The 16,195-nt window shown below is 49.0% G+C and overlaps 1 protein-coding gene across 7 annotated transcripts in view; it reads left to right on the top strand.

Moving 5' to 3' along the window:
• Positions 1-16,195, top strand: part of LOC133395373 (trichohyalin-like) — a 29,267-nt gene that overhangs the window by 4,746 nt on the left and 8,326 nt on the right. For 5 of the 7 annotated variants that reach the window (XM_061664183.1, XM_061664179.1, XM_061664178.1 and 2 more), the window contains exons 6-21: positions 1,104-1,174; positions 1,264-1,429; positions 1,493-1,599; positions 1,670-1,870; positions 2,794-2,848; positions 2,949-3,068; positions 3,137-3,204; positions 4,047-4,700; positions 4,774-4,822; positions 4,887-4,964; positions 5,300-5,493; positions 7,721-7,848; positions 9,775-13,103; positions 14,526-14,597; positions 14,686-15,114; positions 15,745-15,981. In XM_061664183.1, the coding sequence (XP_061520167.1) occupies positions 1,104-1,174; positions 1,264-1,429; positions 1,493-1,599; positions 1,670-1,870; positions 2,794-2,848; positions 2,949-3,068; positions 3,137-3,204; positions 4,047-4,700; positions 4,774-4,822; positions 4,887-4,964; positions 5,300-5,493; positions 7,721-7,848; positions 9,775-13,103; positions 14,526-14,597; positions 14,686-15,114; positions 15,745-15,981 (5,958 nt within the window). Of the gene's footprint in view, positions 1-1,103; positions 1,175-1,263; positions 1,430-1,492; positions 1,600-1,654; positions 1,871-2,793; positions 2,849-2,948; positions 3,069-3,136; positions 3,205-4,046; positions 4,701-4,773; positions 4,823-4,886; positions 4,965-5,299; positions 5,494-7,720; positions 7,849-9,774; positions 13,104-14,525; positions 14,598-14,685; positions 15,115-15,744; positions 15,982-16,195 lie in introns of those variants that run through there. The other 2 variants (XM_061664184.1, XM_061664185.1) reach the window with 2 other exon arrangements.

Raw genomic sequence — 16,195 nt, 5'->3', positions numbered from 1 at the left:
TGCGAGCAAGGCGGTGTGCAAACTTGGCTCAGTTACAATAGTTCTGTCCAGAGGAATGGGTTTAAAATTCCTGCCAACTATTGCCAGAAGCTTGTGGAAGAAGGACATCCAAAATGTTTCAGGCAATGCTACCAAAATCTCATGACTTCGAAGAAAGTCGTGAAAAAACTGTCGACCAAAATCCTTCTCTCATTATTCTGACATTTATCATTTTGATAATCCTGATTGATTTAAAACAGGAAAGGTTTTATCCGTGACGGGTGGGTCCAGCATATGTCTTTTTAGATAGTGTTTGTAAACTTATGGTTTCAACTGTCTATCTGTAACTACTACTACTACTACTACAATGTCATACTCAGTACAATTATGACTAGCGCAGTGTCGTAGTAAGTTTGATTTATACAGAGGCTAACTCGATTTGCTTTACATGATTAAAAGGTATTTAAAAACAAAGAGCAAAAGATTCAAATATCCACGTTAACAAGAAGGACTGCCAATGAATGAAAAAGTACAGCAAAATAAAAGACAGACCAAAAACGTTCAGTGCAAGAAAGATCATTTAGGCTACGTTCACACTGCAGGGCATGAGGCCCAACTTGGATTTTTTTGTTCAATCCGATATTTTTTAATAATTGTTCGCATTACAAAATCAAATATGTCCGTGAAAACACGAGGGCTGTGTTGATGGAAGTAGATCTGGCCCCGCCCTCGCGTCACATTTGTGGCAATTTCAAGGATTTGGGGAACTTTTTCTTCTATTTATCAGTTTAAAACCTCTTCTTTTCGCCACTGACTGTTTTCTGCTCTTTCCTCTGCCGTTGCTTTTGGGGCACATTTGTTTTGTCGAACAATTGTGACGTTTATCACCTTTTGGTGATGTATGGGTCTGATGAGCGACACTTGCACGTCCATACTGGCTGATTTGTCTCCACGCACGAAAGAGGCCCGGTCGGATAAGAAAAAAATGGAATTGTTGCGTTCACTATGACATGAAAAAATCCGATACATGTCACATTGGGCCAAAAAATTGGAAGGGACCTGCAGTGTGAACATAGTCTTCGTGTAGTACAATGGAAAGTCCGGATTGGTTGTGTGTTTTGTAGATGAGTATGAGAAGGGACACTTCTGAGTCGTTGGAGAGCGCCCTCATCAGCCTGGAGGAGGAACAACAAAGGTGCGCGTGGGCTTGCGTGCACGAGCGTCATGTCGCGCGTGTATGTGCGCGCCTCAAAGTGCCTTTTGTATTTTGTTTGCGCGCGTCAGGGCAGCGGGCCTGGCCCAGACCGCCTCCGTCCTGCGCCTGCAGCTCAGCCAATCGGAGCAGGCCAGCGACATCCTGAGAGATGACGTCCGCAAGCTGACGTCCGATTTGAAAAGAGCTCTGGAGGAGGCGGAGCGGCGAGCGTCCCGTTGGCAGAAAGAGCGAGAGGTGAGCGCCGCGACCTTGCGTGTGCGCACGGTTTGTGTTGTAAATGTGTGTGCGCGTGCGTAGTGTGCGTCAAGTGAGATGGCGCAGCATCAGGATCAGCTGTGGTGCGTGTGGAGGCGCATAATGTCGCTCAGACAACATTGTCGCGCCGTCAGGACCGCCGCAGACAGGTACGCTATCGTGCACGCCGTGCACACAATCGTGGATGCTCACGTGTGCTGTAAGTGTGTGTGTGTTTAGGGATCTGTTGGAGATGAGGGAGGAGTTGTGCCGCGTGCGCTTATTCCTTCAGTCCAGCTGCGACTCGGCCTCTTTGGACCTCATCAAAATGTACCGGCCGCCGCCTTCGTCCCTCGCCTCCTCCTTGGTGGCCCCCCCCTCCTCCTCCAGTCTCGGGACCTTCACTGTGGGAGAAATGCTGGAGGCCGAGCCAGAGGACAGGTGAGCTTTCTTCTGGGAAAGAAAAATCAAGAAACTCGACTCGTATAGTCTTGTTCAGTGACAACAAAGGCCCTGCAGTACACGAAGTCGATTCAAATCTCTTTACAGTGCGCTTTAAAAACAACCTTAGCCACACACTTGGTGCTGTACATTATGCAAAACTCAAACATAAAACACTGTGAAACCCAGGACAATCAAAACCAGAAATAATAATGCCGCATTTAAAACACTAAAACAGTGCAGGTTCTCACGCTGAGTTAAAAGCCAAAGAATGGACAGTGAAGGGGCGGGGGGGGGGGGGGGGGGGGGGGGCTAGCCTGACGTTCAGGGGTAGGTTATTCCAGAGAGACGGACCGGCAACAGAAAAAGCTCGATTTCCCCGTCTGAGCCACCGGTCAGTCCCCGGTACGCACCGTGGTAGGAGTGTAGCGGTGGAGCAGCTCAGAGGGGTGAGGTGGGGCCAGACCATTTTTCAAGATTAAAATGCAGAGGAAGCCAGTAAAGGGGGGGCCAGAATTGGCGTTATGTGCTCCCTCCTACATGCTCCAGTTAGGAGGCGAGCGGCAGCATTTTGAGGGAGGACTGGCTGACTCCAAAATAAAGCAAAGGCATGGATTACTGTTTCCAAGTGCTGTTGAGTGAGAAAAGAGACTTTACTCTTGAAAACAAGATGGCTTTGACGACTGCACAATTTGCCGCTGCAGTTGAAAATCACTGTCCGGTTTCAAACTGGTTTGAGACTGTTGGCTTTTGAAAGGGTTTCAGGGAGCCCTAGTCATCGGGGGGATTCAAAAGGGCCACTGCTTAACCGAGCGGAAGAGGCCGGCCCCACTGCGTCCCGTTTGTGAGACTTGTGGCTTGGATGCACTTGATGAAAATCCCTTTCTTTCCTGACGTTGTCTTTTATTGTTTGTGTCTTTCAGGATGCGGGACAGCGAGGGCTCGCTGGAGGTTGTGGCTCAGGCTGTCGGCAAGCTGGTGATTACGCTCGCCTTCTCTTTCCACGGCAATTGGTCAACAACTACGTGACGTCCCGTTTTGTTATTTGTGAACAACTCCATCTCTTTTTTTTCATCAGTGCGGCGTGTTGAAGGCGAGCGCCCCGTTGCAGTCCGTCCTCGGTCGGGACTCGTCTTCCCTGCTGTCGGTTCTCTCGCAGACGGAGAGCGCCGTGCAATGGAGACAGCAGGAAATGCAGGTCAGTCAGCCGTGCGTGTCAGAGCGGGGGTCAGAGGTCACAGAATAAGCCATGCTGCTGTTTTTCAGAGGGCGGAGCAACTGCAGGATGACACCAGCAAACTGCACAAACAACAAGACGCGCGCACCGCCGGCAGGTTTGCAGCTGTCAATCATGTTTTTCTACTTTGGATACGTAACGCAAGCTGCATACATGCATACATATAGGATATATCACATATATACATTAAATAAGCGCTTCTCGTTGAATTGACAAACATGATAAATGAGTGACTTGTTTTGCTGTTTAAATGAACTATTTTGCAAATGTTGAAGTATTGAATAAATAATTCAATACCTTACATATTGAAATCACAAATTTCGAAATAATTCATGACGTAATTATGAATTTAATTTTGGCAGTTTTGGTCCTCCAAACATTTAAAGAATAAATGGTTAATTTACTTCCTGTACATCATAAAATAAATAAATAATTATATATATATATATATATATATATATATATATATATATATATTATACTCCATATAAAATCATTTTATACTTGATTTTTATTGTTTAATTCATTACGATTAAATAATAAAATGTAAAAGGAGTGAACCTTTGCTATTCATGGGGGTGGGGACCACGTCGCACCGCCAATAGCGCCCATTATAATCGCGTTGGGAATTTTTTATTTTATTTTTTCTCCAAAACTGCAAAAAAAATGTAATACGTGCGGATGAAGCGCCAATAAGTTTTATCGGGGTTGGTCAAAGGTCAGTATTGTCGGTGTGTATTCACGGAGACGAGATATTGAACGACGATGAGATGATTTGTGTGTGACTGCATCAAAGTGGAAGCCCTTGGCAACAAGCAGTAGCCAAGAAGTAACTTTCCAAAAGTTTCCAAAAAGGGTGCTAACACCGATCTAGAACATTGGCTTTACTTCAGACCATTGCGATTGACGCGGTCAACATTTTGAATGCTGTTTGACCAGCTGTTACTGCAGGCAGCAACAGCTGGTGGAGGCGGAGCTACGCATGAGGGAGGAGGAGCTCTGTAAGGGAGAAGCGGAGCTTCGCAGCAAGGAGGCCGAGCTCCAAAAGATAAAGGAGGCGCTGCGGTGGGAGGAAGAGGAGGTGCCGGGCAAGGAGGCGGCGCTTCACAGGAGAGCTGGGGAGTTGCGGAAACACGAGGAGGAGCTACTGGAGCGAGAGGACGAGGTAGACAAGAGAGAGGAAGAGGTGCTAGCCAAGGAGGCGGCGCTACACAAAGGTAAGGAGGAGCTGCAGGAGAGAGAGCAGGAGGTTCAGAAGAGGCAAGAGGAACTACAGACCAGAGAGGAGGATGTGCACAAACGACAGCAGGAGCTACACAAGAGAGAGGAGGCGCATAAAGGACAGGAAGTACTAGACAAAAGAGAGAAGGAGGTCCTAAAAAGGGAGCAGGAGCTACAGGAGAAATGGGAGGAGGTGCAGAAGAGAGAAGAGGGGTTGCAAAAGACTGAAGAGGAGGCAGATCAAGGAGAGGAAATGCTAGATGAAAGGGAGCAGGAGCTACAGATGAACCAAGAGGAGTTCCAGAAGAGAGAGGAGGAATTGCAAGAAGAACTGGAGGAGGTGCAGAAGAGCAAGGAGGAGCTGCAGAAGAGGTATGAGGGCGGTGCACGACAGTGGACCGCCGAGTGATTGGTTGTTGAGTGGTCATGTGACTTGTTGTTGTAGTTTTGACGCCGAGCTGCTGCAAAGAGAACGCGTCGTCCGAGATGTGAAGGTGACCTCCACCCCAGCGACGTTCTTCATGTCCGCCGCCCGCATTGACAGGCGTTGTCCCGCAGGGGGCGTTGGAGCGAGAAGAGCTGGCCAGGGTGAGAGCAGAAGAAGAAGCGGCGGCCGTCAGAGACTCCCTACTTAAGGTACGGTCGCAACTGAATCCCAACGATTCCCACGATAAACTAGGCTTTACAATTAAAGGCTAAATAATACTAAAGAAAGCATGAAATAATAAGAAGTAAAACATAAGCAATATAAAATAAACATAAAAATACATAGTGATTTTAAACACAAATAAAAGTAAACAAAAACATTCTTGAATTACTGTAGCAAAAGGCCATAATTATTATTATTATTATTATTATTTTAAACATTGGTGTACCCCTCCCACACGCTTTAAACCCATTCAACTTCTAAAAAGTACTCCATAGCGCCTCCTCTCTGTCCGGCTGTCAAGAAGTGTGTCGTGTCCCCTCAGCGCTCCTCCCAGCATGCCTCGGTGCTACAGGAGCTGAAGGAGGCGCAGGAGCAGCTGCAGCTGGCGTCCGAGGAGATGGCCAGGATAGAACGTGTGCACGAGGAGCAGCGGCGAGAGAGCGGGAGGCTGCGCGAGGCGCAGGACGCGATGCACAGACAGCGGGAGCTCCACCAGCAGGAGGCGCAGGAGCTCCGGTAAGAGGGGGTGGGAGGGAGGGTGTCAGGCCTTAGCCCTCCAGTTATTTTGAAGAGAGCCCCAACCGACCAGTTTTTTGACCGAGTCGTCGGCGATTTGCTTCGTGTCGCGGGGCAAAACTTCAGATTCGCCGCAGCTCGCCTTGAGTTGGGAAAAGATGGAGTACTGTAATGCCGGAATGCAGCTTTGGTGGTCGCTGAAGCAAAAACTCGGGCACGGGAGGAGTTCGGCGAGGCCACGGAGAAAGACTTCCGGACGGCTTCGAGGAAATTCTGGCCCACCGTCCGGCGTCTCGGGAGGGGGAAGCAGTGCCCCATCAACACTGTGTATAGTGGGCACGGGGCGCTGCTGACCTCGACTTTGGACTTTGTGAGTCGGTGGGGAGAATACTTCGAAGACCTCCGCAATGCCACGGACACGCCTTCCCATGGGGAAGCAGAGTCTGGGTTCTCTTGAGGCGGGCTCTCCTATCTCTGGGGTTGCCCTTTAGCACTGATTCTGTTCATAACTTTTATGGACAGAATTTCTAGGCGCAACCGAACCGTAGAGGGGGTCGGGTTTGGTGGCCTCGGTATTGCATCTCTGCTTTTTGCAGATGATGTGGTTCCGCTGGGTTCATCAAGCCGTGCTCTCCAACTCTCACTGGAGCGGTTCGCAGCCGAGTGTGAAGCGGCCGGGATGAGAATCGGCACCTCCGAATCTGAGACCGTGGTCCTCGGTCGGAAAAGGGCGGCGTGCCCTCTCCGGGTCGGGGATGAGATCCTGCCCCAAATGGAGGAGTTCAAGTATCTCGGGGTCTCGTTCACGAGTGAGGGAAGAACGGAACGGGAGATCGACAGGCGGATCGGAGCGGCGTCCGCGGCGATGCGGACTTTGTATCGGTCCGTTGTGGTAAAGAAGGAGCTAAGCCGAAAGGCGAAGCTCTCGATTTACCGGTCGATCTACGTTCCTCCCCTCACCTATGGTCACGTGCTGCGGGTCGTGACCCAAAGAACGAGATCCCGGATACGAGCGGCCGAAATGAGTTTCCTCCGCAGGGTGTCCGGGCTCTCCCTTAGAGAGAGAGTGAGAAGCTCGGTCATCCGAGCTTCTATTGGCCCAATAGCGCTTCATAAAACCATTGTATTTCTTGATATTCTCTTTTAGTGTGTTTTTATCTTTGCATTTAACAAGCCAATTGTTCACTGCCACCGACATGTATATTCGTCAAGTTGATGTTTTCACAGCAGACGTGGAAGAAGGTCTCGCCCAGCTGAAATTCAGCTGTGTAAACTACTGTAATGACTAACGGATGCCAGCAGATGGCGACATTGCATCACATCACTTTGAATTTGAGCTCAGATCAAGATAATTTCAGATTGACTATGAAAACAGAGTATGTGTCGCCATCGTGAGATGAGATAAATGACTCTGATGATTGGGTGAATGGGGAACGGCATGGAAAAAAGCCACTGATGCCCAACTCGAGCCGTGCGCCGAGTCAGCGTTGCTCACGATGTGTTTTTTAGTTGTTTATTTGGAATTGAATTATTATTATTATTATTATTATTATTTTGTCATCAAAACTCTTTCTGAGTCGTGTTTTTGTTGTTTTATAGTTTTAGGTGTCACAAAAGCCAAAAATATTAGCATCAAAGTCACTCTTCTAGTTGACATGTTTGTCTTCACAAAAAGATCCTTTTCTCCCCGTTTCAGTCAGAAAGCGGTGTTTTTGGTGAAAGCAAGCCAACTTCTACTACCGATCATTAAAGAACAGAAAAAGCTAGAAACAAACTTTTTGTTTTGAATAACCACTATGTTTAACTTAAACGCAAGTATATTCTACAATTGAATATAATAACTAATTAAAAAAAAAAAAAAAAGAGAAGACCCATGGTCACAACATTTGTAATTGTAACGAGCCAAAACAGCGGCAGCTGACCATGTGGGCACTGCGTGCTGGATAGAAGTTCTGGAGCCCAGTCTGGAATGAGTGCTTATATCGGACATTTACAAGCACTCCGATATCAGCAAATACCGGTAGTTTTGCTGATATCAATATCAGATGGCGGGCACATCTCTAATGGGGAATTCTGCTTTAAATACGGCTGGCGGTGAAGCAGTTAAAAAGTGGCAAAAACATTTGTGATGTTTTGGGGGGGCTGGAATGGATGAATGGAATTTCAATTCCGATATTATGATTGTTATTATCTTGCTATGTAGTAAATTTCGATTTTCTGTCATCAGGAGTCGCTCGGCATCCCTCCAGGAGCAGCTTGAGGAGCAACACACGCAGCTGTCGCACGCCAACCTGGAGCGCAGCCACCTCAGCGCAAACGTGCGCACCCTGCAGGAGGCCAAGGAGGCGCTCAGTGGTCAATACTAGACTTTACACCGATCTGATCGGCTTGATTGCTAGCGACGATAATTAACATTTTTATGCTGATCGGCTTTAATGTCATCATTCGCCGATCCGATCAATGCGGCTCCGCAAAAGACATTTACTCCGCGTCGCCGTCGTGTACAGTATATTTGAATCCAAAAGCTAGTTAATTTTTAGCCTTGTCGCGTGTTTTTTGATGTAAATATCTGACCACCAATAAAGAAAAAAAAAAAAAAAAAAAAAAAAAAGACAGGTCGGTGGTGTGGGACAGACAACATGTAATCCCCACGTCAAGACAAATTTGTCAGACTACTGCAATAAAATCTTATCGGTATAAAATCGTATACCGATGAGATTTATACCACCACATCTCGTCTTTTACGATCACTGGGCTTTGTCTCTCAAACTCAAACGCAACCGGATACAACCGTTACCATGGCGTCGACAACAACAGTGGATCGCGCTGTGTTTATTATAAGAACCAAATGGGGAAAAACGTGTGCTGGTGGTCACCGGTGCTCGGGAGAAGAATTTCATTCACGGATTGCTTGAGGTATGTTCACGTACTTTGAATTTCAATGAAGTTGGGACGTTGTGTTAAACAGAAATAAAAACAGAATACAATGATTTGCAAGTCATGTTCAACCTATATTTAATTGAATACACTACGAAAACCAGGTATTTAATGTTTAAACTGATAAACTTGGGAACAGGTGGGTGCCATGATTGGGTAGAAAAGGAACTTCCCTGAATTGCTCAGTCATTCACAAGCAAAGATGGGGCGAGGTTCACCTCTTTGTCAACAAGTGTGTGAGAAAATAGTCCAACACTTTAAGGACAATGTTCCTCAACGTACAATTGCAAGGAATTTAGGGATTTCATCATCTACGGTCAATAATATCATCAAAAGGTTCAGAGAATCTGGAGAAATCACTGCATGTATTGCTTATTTCAGCAAGACAATGCCGAACCACATTGTGCACGTGTTACAACAGCGTGGCTTCGTAGTAAAAGAGTGCGGGTACTAGACTGGCCCGCCTGCAGTCCCGACCGGTCTCCCATTGAAAATGTGTGCCGCATTATGAAGCGTAAAATACGACATCGGAGATCGCGGACTGTTGAACGGCTGAAGCTGTACATCGAGCGAGAATGGGCAAGAATTCCACCTACGAAGCTTCAACAATTCGTGTCCTCAGCTCGCAAACGTTGATTGAATGTTGTTCAAAGAAAAGGTGACGTAACGCAGTGGAAAACACGAGCCTGTCCCCGCTTTTTGGGAACGTGTTGCAGCCATCAAATTCTAAGTTCATGATTATTTGCTAAAAGCAATCAGGTTTATCAGTTTGAACATTAAATATCTTGTCTTTGTAGTGTATTCAATTAAATATAGGTTGAACATGATTTGCAAAATATTGTATTCTGTTTTTATTTGTTTAACACAACGTCCCAACTACATTGGAATTGGGCTTGTACGATACGGCTCGCAAGCAGGCAAGAAAACATTATGTAGCCTAGCAAGCTAGTTGTACGTAAACGTGTGTGAAGTAATTTAATTGCAATCAAGTAATGTTATTACAGTAAGTTAGCACCCATTATTTCTGTCATGTTGTAATGTTGGTTTGCCCTGACTGATTAGAATACATGACCTGACCAGAGAATACTTTTGAAGATACTCAGTATACAGTGCACAAATATATACATTTAAATAGACACATTGCTCTATCGTGTGATCGGATTGGAGATCAGTTATCGTTTTGTTAACATCAGTGATCGGCCCCTAAAATCCTGATTGTGTAAAACCTCGTCAATACTACACTACTACTTTCTCCGCCCTACTTTTTTTATTTTATTTCCCCCCCCCCCTACTCGTCCTATCACCCAGCACCGCCAGTCACAATCCATCTTTGTTCTCCTCCAGGCGAACTCCGATGTCTACGGGAGGAGCTGTGCAGAATCACCTCCAAAAAGGAGCACCATCAGACGGAGAAAGAGGAGGCCTGGAAGACAGAGAAGGAGCAGCTAAGGAAGGAGTTGGGAACCAAAGACGGGGAGGTGGACGCTCTGAGGAGGCGCGTGGAAGGCCTACAGGAGGAAATAAAGGAACAGGAGGAGGTGGCGTCCAAGGAGAAGAAAGCTCTGGTAGCAGAAGGAGAAATGATGCAACTGGAGGAGGAACAAAATATGAAAGAGTTGGAGAGCCTGAGGAGGCGCATGGAAGTGTTACTGAAGGAGCGGGAGGAGCAAGTAGCGCAACTGACGAAGGAGTTAGGAACAAAAGACGGGGAGATGGAGACTCAGAGGAGGCGCGTGGAAGGACTACTGGCCGAAATGAAGGAGCAGAAGGAGCAACTCGGGAAGGAGTTAAGAGCAAAGGGTGAGGAGATGGCGACCCTGACGAGGCGCATGGAAGGCCTGCAGGAAGAAATAAAGCAGCAGGAAGAGGCCGCGTCTAAGGAGACGAAAGCGCTGGTGGCAGAAGGAGAAAGGAAGAAGTTGGAGGAGGAAGCCATAGCGAAGCAGTTGGAGACCCTGAGGAGGCGTGTGGAAGTGCTACTGAAGGAAATGAAGGACCAGGAGGAGCAGACGGAGCAACTCAGGGACGAGTTGGCAATAAAGAACGAAGAGCTGGAGACCCTGAGGAGGCGCGTGGAAGTGCTACTGAACGAAATGAAGGAGCAGGAGGATCAGGTGGAGCAACTCAGGGACAGGTTGACAACAAAGAATGAGGAGTGGGAGACCCTGAAGAGGCGTGTGGAGGAATTGAAAGAGGAGCAGCTCAGGGAGGCGCAGAAAGCTGTGGTGGCAGAAGAAAAAAAGCGACTGGAGGAGGACGCAAAGGGAAAGGAGGAGCTGAGGAGGGAGCAGCAGACAGAGTTGCTCCACTCTCGCATCACGCAGCTGGAAAAGGAGAAGGAGAAGGCGGAGGAGCTTAAGGAGGCGCACATGAGGGAAGTCCGGGAGAAGGAGGAGGAGCTGCGGCGAGTTGGAGAAGGCCTGAGGTTGGCAGTGCTCCGGCAGGAGGAGCAAACCGGCGAGCTTCGGGAGGCCGAACGAAAGCTGAAGGAAAAGGAGGTCAGAGCGGAGGAGCTGGAGCTCCTGCTCGCAGAAGCGCAGTGGAGGAGCGACAAGGAGGAGGCCCGGAAAACTGTAGAGCAGGAATGGAGGGAAAAAGCTGAACGGGAGGCTGCCAAGATCACGCGCGAGCTGAAGGAGCGGGAGCAGGAGGTGGTGAAGCTGGAAAGTATGCTGCAAGAGCAGGAGGAGGAGGAGCAGCAGTTGAGAAGCGCACAGGAGAAGCGGAACGAGGAGGAGGTCCAGAAGCTCAGAAATGTGCTGGAGAAGCAAAAAGAGGAGAAGGAGGAGGAGGTCCGGCAAGCAAGTAGCATGAAAGAGGAGCGAGTGGAGGAGGTCCAGAAGCTCAGTAGCATGCTGAAAGACCGGGAGGAGGAGGTCCAGGAGCTTAGAAGCTTGCTGCTGAAACAAAAAGAGGAGGAGGAGCAAGAGGTCCAGCAGCTGAGTAGAGTGAAGGAGGAGCGAGAGGAGGAGTTGCAGAAGCTGAAACGTGTGCTGCGGGAGCGGGAGGAGGAGGTCCTGAAGCTCAGGAGCATACAGGAGAAGCGAGAGGAGGAAACTCACAAGCTGAGAATGGTGCTGCAGGAGCAGGAGGTCCTGAAGCTCAGGAGCATACAGGAGGAGCTGGATGAGGAGGTGCAGGAGCGAAAAGAGGAGGAGATCCAGCAGCCAATTAGAGAGGAGGAGAAGGAGCGAGAGGAGGAGTTGCGCAAGCTCAAAGGCATGTCAAGAGGGCAAGAGGAGGGGAAGGAGGAGGCCACGAAACTGAGAAGCTTACAGGAAAAGTTTGAGGAGGAGGTCCAGAAGCTCAGTAGCATGCTGCAAGACCGTGAGGAGGAGGTTCAGGAGCTCAGAAGCTTGCTGCAGAAACAAAAAGAGGAGGAGGAGCAAGAGGTCCAGCAGCTGAGTAGAGTGAAGGAGGACCAAGAGGAAGAGTTGCAGAAGCTGAAACGTGTGCTGCGGGAGCAGGAGGAGGAGGTCCTGAAGCTCAGGAGCATACAGGAGAAGCGAGAGGAGGAGACTCACAAGCTGAGAATGGTGCTGCAGGAGCAGGAGGTCCTGAAGCTCAGGAGCATACAGGAGGAGCTGGATGAGGAGGTGCAGGAGCGAAAAGAGGAGGAGGTCCAGCAGCCAAATAGAGAGGAGGAGGAGGAGTTGCACAAGCTCAAAAGCATGTCAAGAGGGCAAGAGGAGGAGAAGGAGGAGGCCACGAAACTGAGAAGCTTACAGGAAAAGTTTGAGGAGGAGGTCCAGAAGCTCAGTAGCATGTTGAAAGACCGTGAGGAGGAGGTTCAGGAGCTCAAAAGCTTGCTGCAGAAACAAAAAGAGGAGGAGGAGCAAGAGGTCCAGCAGCCGAGTAGAGTGAAGGAGGAGCAAGAGGAAGAGTTGCAGAACCTGAAACGTGTGCTGCGGGAGCGGGAGGAGGAGGTCCTGAAGCTCAGGAGCATACAGGAGGAGCTGGATGAGGAGGTGCAGGAGCAAAAAGAAGAGGAGGTCCAGCAGCCAAATAGAGAGGAGGAGGAGCGAGAGGAAGAGTTGCACAAGCTCAAAAGCATGTCAAGAGGGCAAGAGGAGGAGAAGGAGGAGGCCATGAAACTGAGAAGCTTACAGGAGAAGTTTGAGGAAGAGGTCCAGAAGCTGAAATGTGCACTGCAGGAGCGGGAGGAGGAGGTCCAGAGGCTGAGAGAGGTGCAGTGGAGACATCCCGAAGGGAGGAGGCAGCAGCAAAACAGTCCTGAAGAAGAGGAGCAGAAGGAGGCCGTAGTGGAGGTGCCGGGGGAGGGGGACGAGTCGGAGAACGGCGGGCCGGATAATCAAGTGACAAGGGTCAGGGAGGAGGTGCATGCAGCTCAGGAGGAGCTGATGAGGACCAAAGAAGAGCTCTCCATTCTAAGAGAGGAGGTCCGCAAAGATGAACGGCTGAAGCGAGAATCACGGGAGGAGTTACGGCGGCGCGAGGAGGAGGCGGTGCTCCTCGAAGCGGACGTGAGGGCCAAAGAGGAGGAGAAGGAGGAAGCGCAGGAGAAGCTGCTGAGGACTGAAGAGGAGGCCGAGGCTCTCAGGGAGGCTGTGAGGAGGGAAGCCACGAGGCGCCAGGAGGTGCAAGAGGAGCTGAGAGGAGCGCAGAACATGCTACACGACATGGCGCGCAACTTCCGGGCCCTGCAGGAACAGGTACGCCTCTCTGTGGCGAGCTTTGAAATCCTCCCCCAGCCCCGCCCACGTATCCCACAACGCACCTGTTTGTTTTTTTTATGCCGCCTTGCTTTGCTATTTACGGATAACAGGAAAGACATAAACGGCTTGATAAAAATGGTGCCACTTGCGCAATTGACACGTGTTGCCCTTCAAACTGCGGATACTAGTGCATAAATGATCCCAACTACTATTTATAACGCAGTTACACGCTTGTCTTCATACAGTCGGAATGATGCAATAGTTGCTGCACATTGACAAATTCGTACATATTCATTCATATCAGAATCATCTTTATTGGCCAAGTATGTCAAACACAAGGAATTTGTCTCCGGTAGTTGGAGCCGCTCTAGTACGACAACAGACGGTCAATGGACAGAAAGTACTTTTGGGATCGGGTCACTGAGCAATAAAAGTTTACCAGTCATGTGGTAATGCCAAGAAAAATGTTTTGGGGCACAATCGTGTAAATGATGCAGAGACTTCAAGAAATGTAAGCACTTTAAAGTGATTAGTAGTGCGATAATCTGGAACAGTGCAAATGGTGCAGATACTTCTCAAGGACACCAGTGGCCAGTATTGGCCCACAACCGATATGCAAATAGTGCAGAGTGGCGAGGCTACGACAGTGAGTGCATGAATAATGTATACTTGATCATTAATTACTATAATATCGCAGATATAACAGCATTTATTTTGCTGTCTGCTGTTGTGTGAATGCAAAATGGCTGCCTCATCACAGATGCCTCTGTTGTATTGCGACAACAACGCTAAAGAAAGCTCGAGTGACGCGAAGACGCGCGTGCGTTTGTTTTCATGGAAAAGACAAAAATGGCATGCGCCGTCGGTTGCTTGAAGACTCTAAATTGCCCGTGCCAACGCTTGTTTGTGTATGCGTGCCCTGCGATTGGCTGCCGACCAGTCCGGGGTGTACCCGCCTCTCGCCCGGAGTCGGCCGGGATAGGCGCCAGCACGCCTGCGTGACAAAAGCGATACGGAAAAAGGACGGATGGATCTTCACAAAAGCTAACCTTAAAGACATTTTGGCATTAAAGGTGTGACAAATATGACTTTAGACATTTTTTTTCTTTCCTAGAAACAATGATGACCATAAATAACAACTGCCAATAATTCAAATACTCATACTAGTCAAATTGGTTCTTCCAAAGTAAATTCGGTGGGCCGTGTCTTTGCCGTTATTGATCACATTATATGAGACTGAGCCATATCCAGTGACGCATTGCGCCGATGCAGAAAAAGGATTTGGGCTTTGTGTGGCGTTGCGGTGCCAAAATATCTTCAGCGCGAGTCGATTCCCAACACCGCCGTTGGCTCAAAAAGCTGCACCGCACGATCCTGAAGGTGGCGCTAAAACTGCACTGACGCCACTCGCTCCTCCAGGTCAACGACAGCCGGGGGAAGGCCAGGGACGAGGAGGAGGAGGCGACGGGGACGCTGCGGAGACTCCTGCAGGTATGGCGTTACGACGGTTTCCGTGACAGCTGTCTTCTCCGTCGATCCCCGCTTTTTAGCAACGTGACGCCGCCTCTGTCTGAACCAGGAGAGCCGTGAGGAAGAGGAGCGTCTCAGGAGCGCCCTCGAGAAGGAGCGGGAGGTGGCGGAGGCGTGCGAGACCGACCGGGACGGAGGACCTGAAGTCCGAGGCGAGGAGCGGGGGGAGACGAGGAGCAGAGAGGCAGGAGAACGGCGGAGCACCGAGGAGGAAGAGAGGTTGAGGCCGGAGGAAGAGAGGAAGTTCGAGGAGGAGAAGAGGTGCCGTGAGGAGGAGTATTTGACCACAGAGGAGGACAAGCGGAATGAAGAGAATAGTTGGAGGACACTCCAGGAGGAGGGGCAGATGCTGGAGGTGGGCCGTGAGAGGAGGTGCATTTGGGACGAGAGCAAAAGCAGTCCGAGGAGCTCTGAGGAGGAGCAGGAACACTTGAAGGAGGAGGAGCCGAGGAGGCGGCACAGGCGAACGCAGGCTCGGGTAAGAAGTGTCAGAATGCTGAAGTTATTCCACACCCAAAAACCTGATTATTATGATTATTATTACTACCATTAGCGCCACCTTTTTTTCCACACTTAACTACCTGCACATTTCTCAACCCATTCCAACTTCAACATTAAGATTCCAAAAGTTGCGCAATCCAGGAGATTTTTCTTATTCCTCAATTTCACACTTTTTCCACCCCAAATAGTCCCCATTCATTGCCCAGAAAACGATCAACGGCAAAAGGTTTCACATCTTTCCCATTCAGAATTCAGTTTGTCAAATTTGTCTTCAACAGTACAAAAATTCACATTGAGAAGCTATTCCATCGCGAGCACAAAATATTTCCCATTCCTGAGATCCCGTCAGCTTTCCACGTTGAACGACGCAGCGTTTCGTTTAAGCTTCAGCTGCTCAACATTCACGCGCAAGTTCAGAGAAATTTATAATGTATAAAAGAAAGTATAAATCAATAAATACATATAAATTAAGTACAAATTAAAAAAACGACTGTACTGTATATACATTTGATTTTCAAATGGCGCCCAAATGGGCCCACGCGCACACGTCCGCCTTCTGGACGGCGTCCTCACTGACGTGACGCTCGCTCGCCGTGTTGCCGTGAAGGTGGCGAGGCCGAGGCAGGACGAGGAGCATCCCCGCCGGGCTCCGGGACGGCCCGAGGCCGAGCCGGCGGTCTACGGGGAGCGGTGGCGGCGGCGCGACGGGGGCGGAGCTAGACTGCTGCTGCTGCAGAGTCGCGTGGCTCGCCTGGAAATCAAGCTGGAGCGCGCGCACAACAAGAAAGTCAAACTGAAAGAAAACAACAACAAACTCAAGATGGAAAGAGGCGCGCTCAGACAGGTACGAACGTACACGCACGCTCGAGACAGCTGGAATACACCCCACCTCTTGGCAATGAATACAAAAATTCGAATGAATGGATCAATTGGGATGCGACCAACTTATTTTAATCATCGATTAATCTGTTGATATTTTGGATTGATTAATGTGTCAGATAAAAACATTTTAATTTCCATCCCTTTATTCAAAAACAGGACATGATTTCAAATTGACA

Source organism: Phycodurus eques, chromosome 20 (genome assembly GCF_024500275.1).
Source record: "Phycodurus eques isolate BA_2022a chromosome 20, UOR_Pequ_1.1, whole genome shotgun sequence".
Classification (NCBI taxonomy): Eukaryota; Metazoa; Chordata; class Actinopteri; order Syngnathiformes; family Syngnathidae; genus Phycodurus; species Phycodurus eques.
This window is presented reverse-complemented; position numbering and strand designations above follow the sequence as displayed.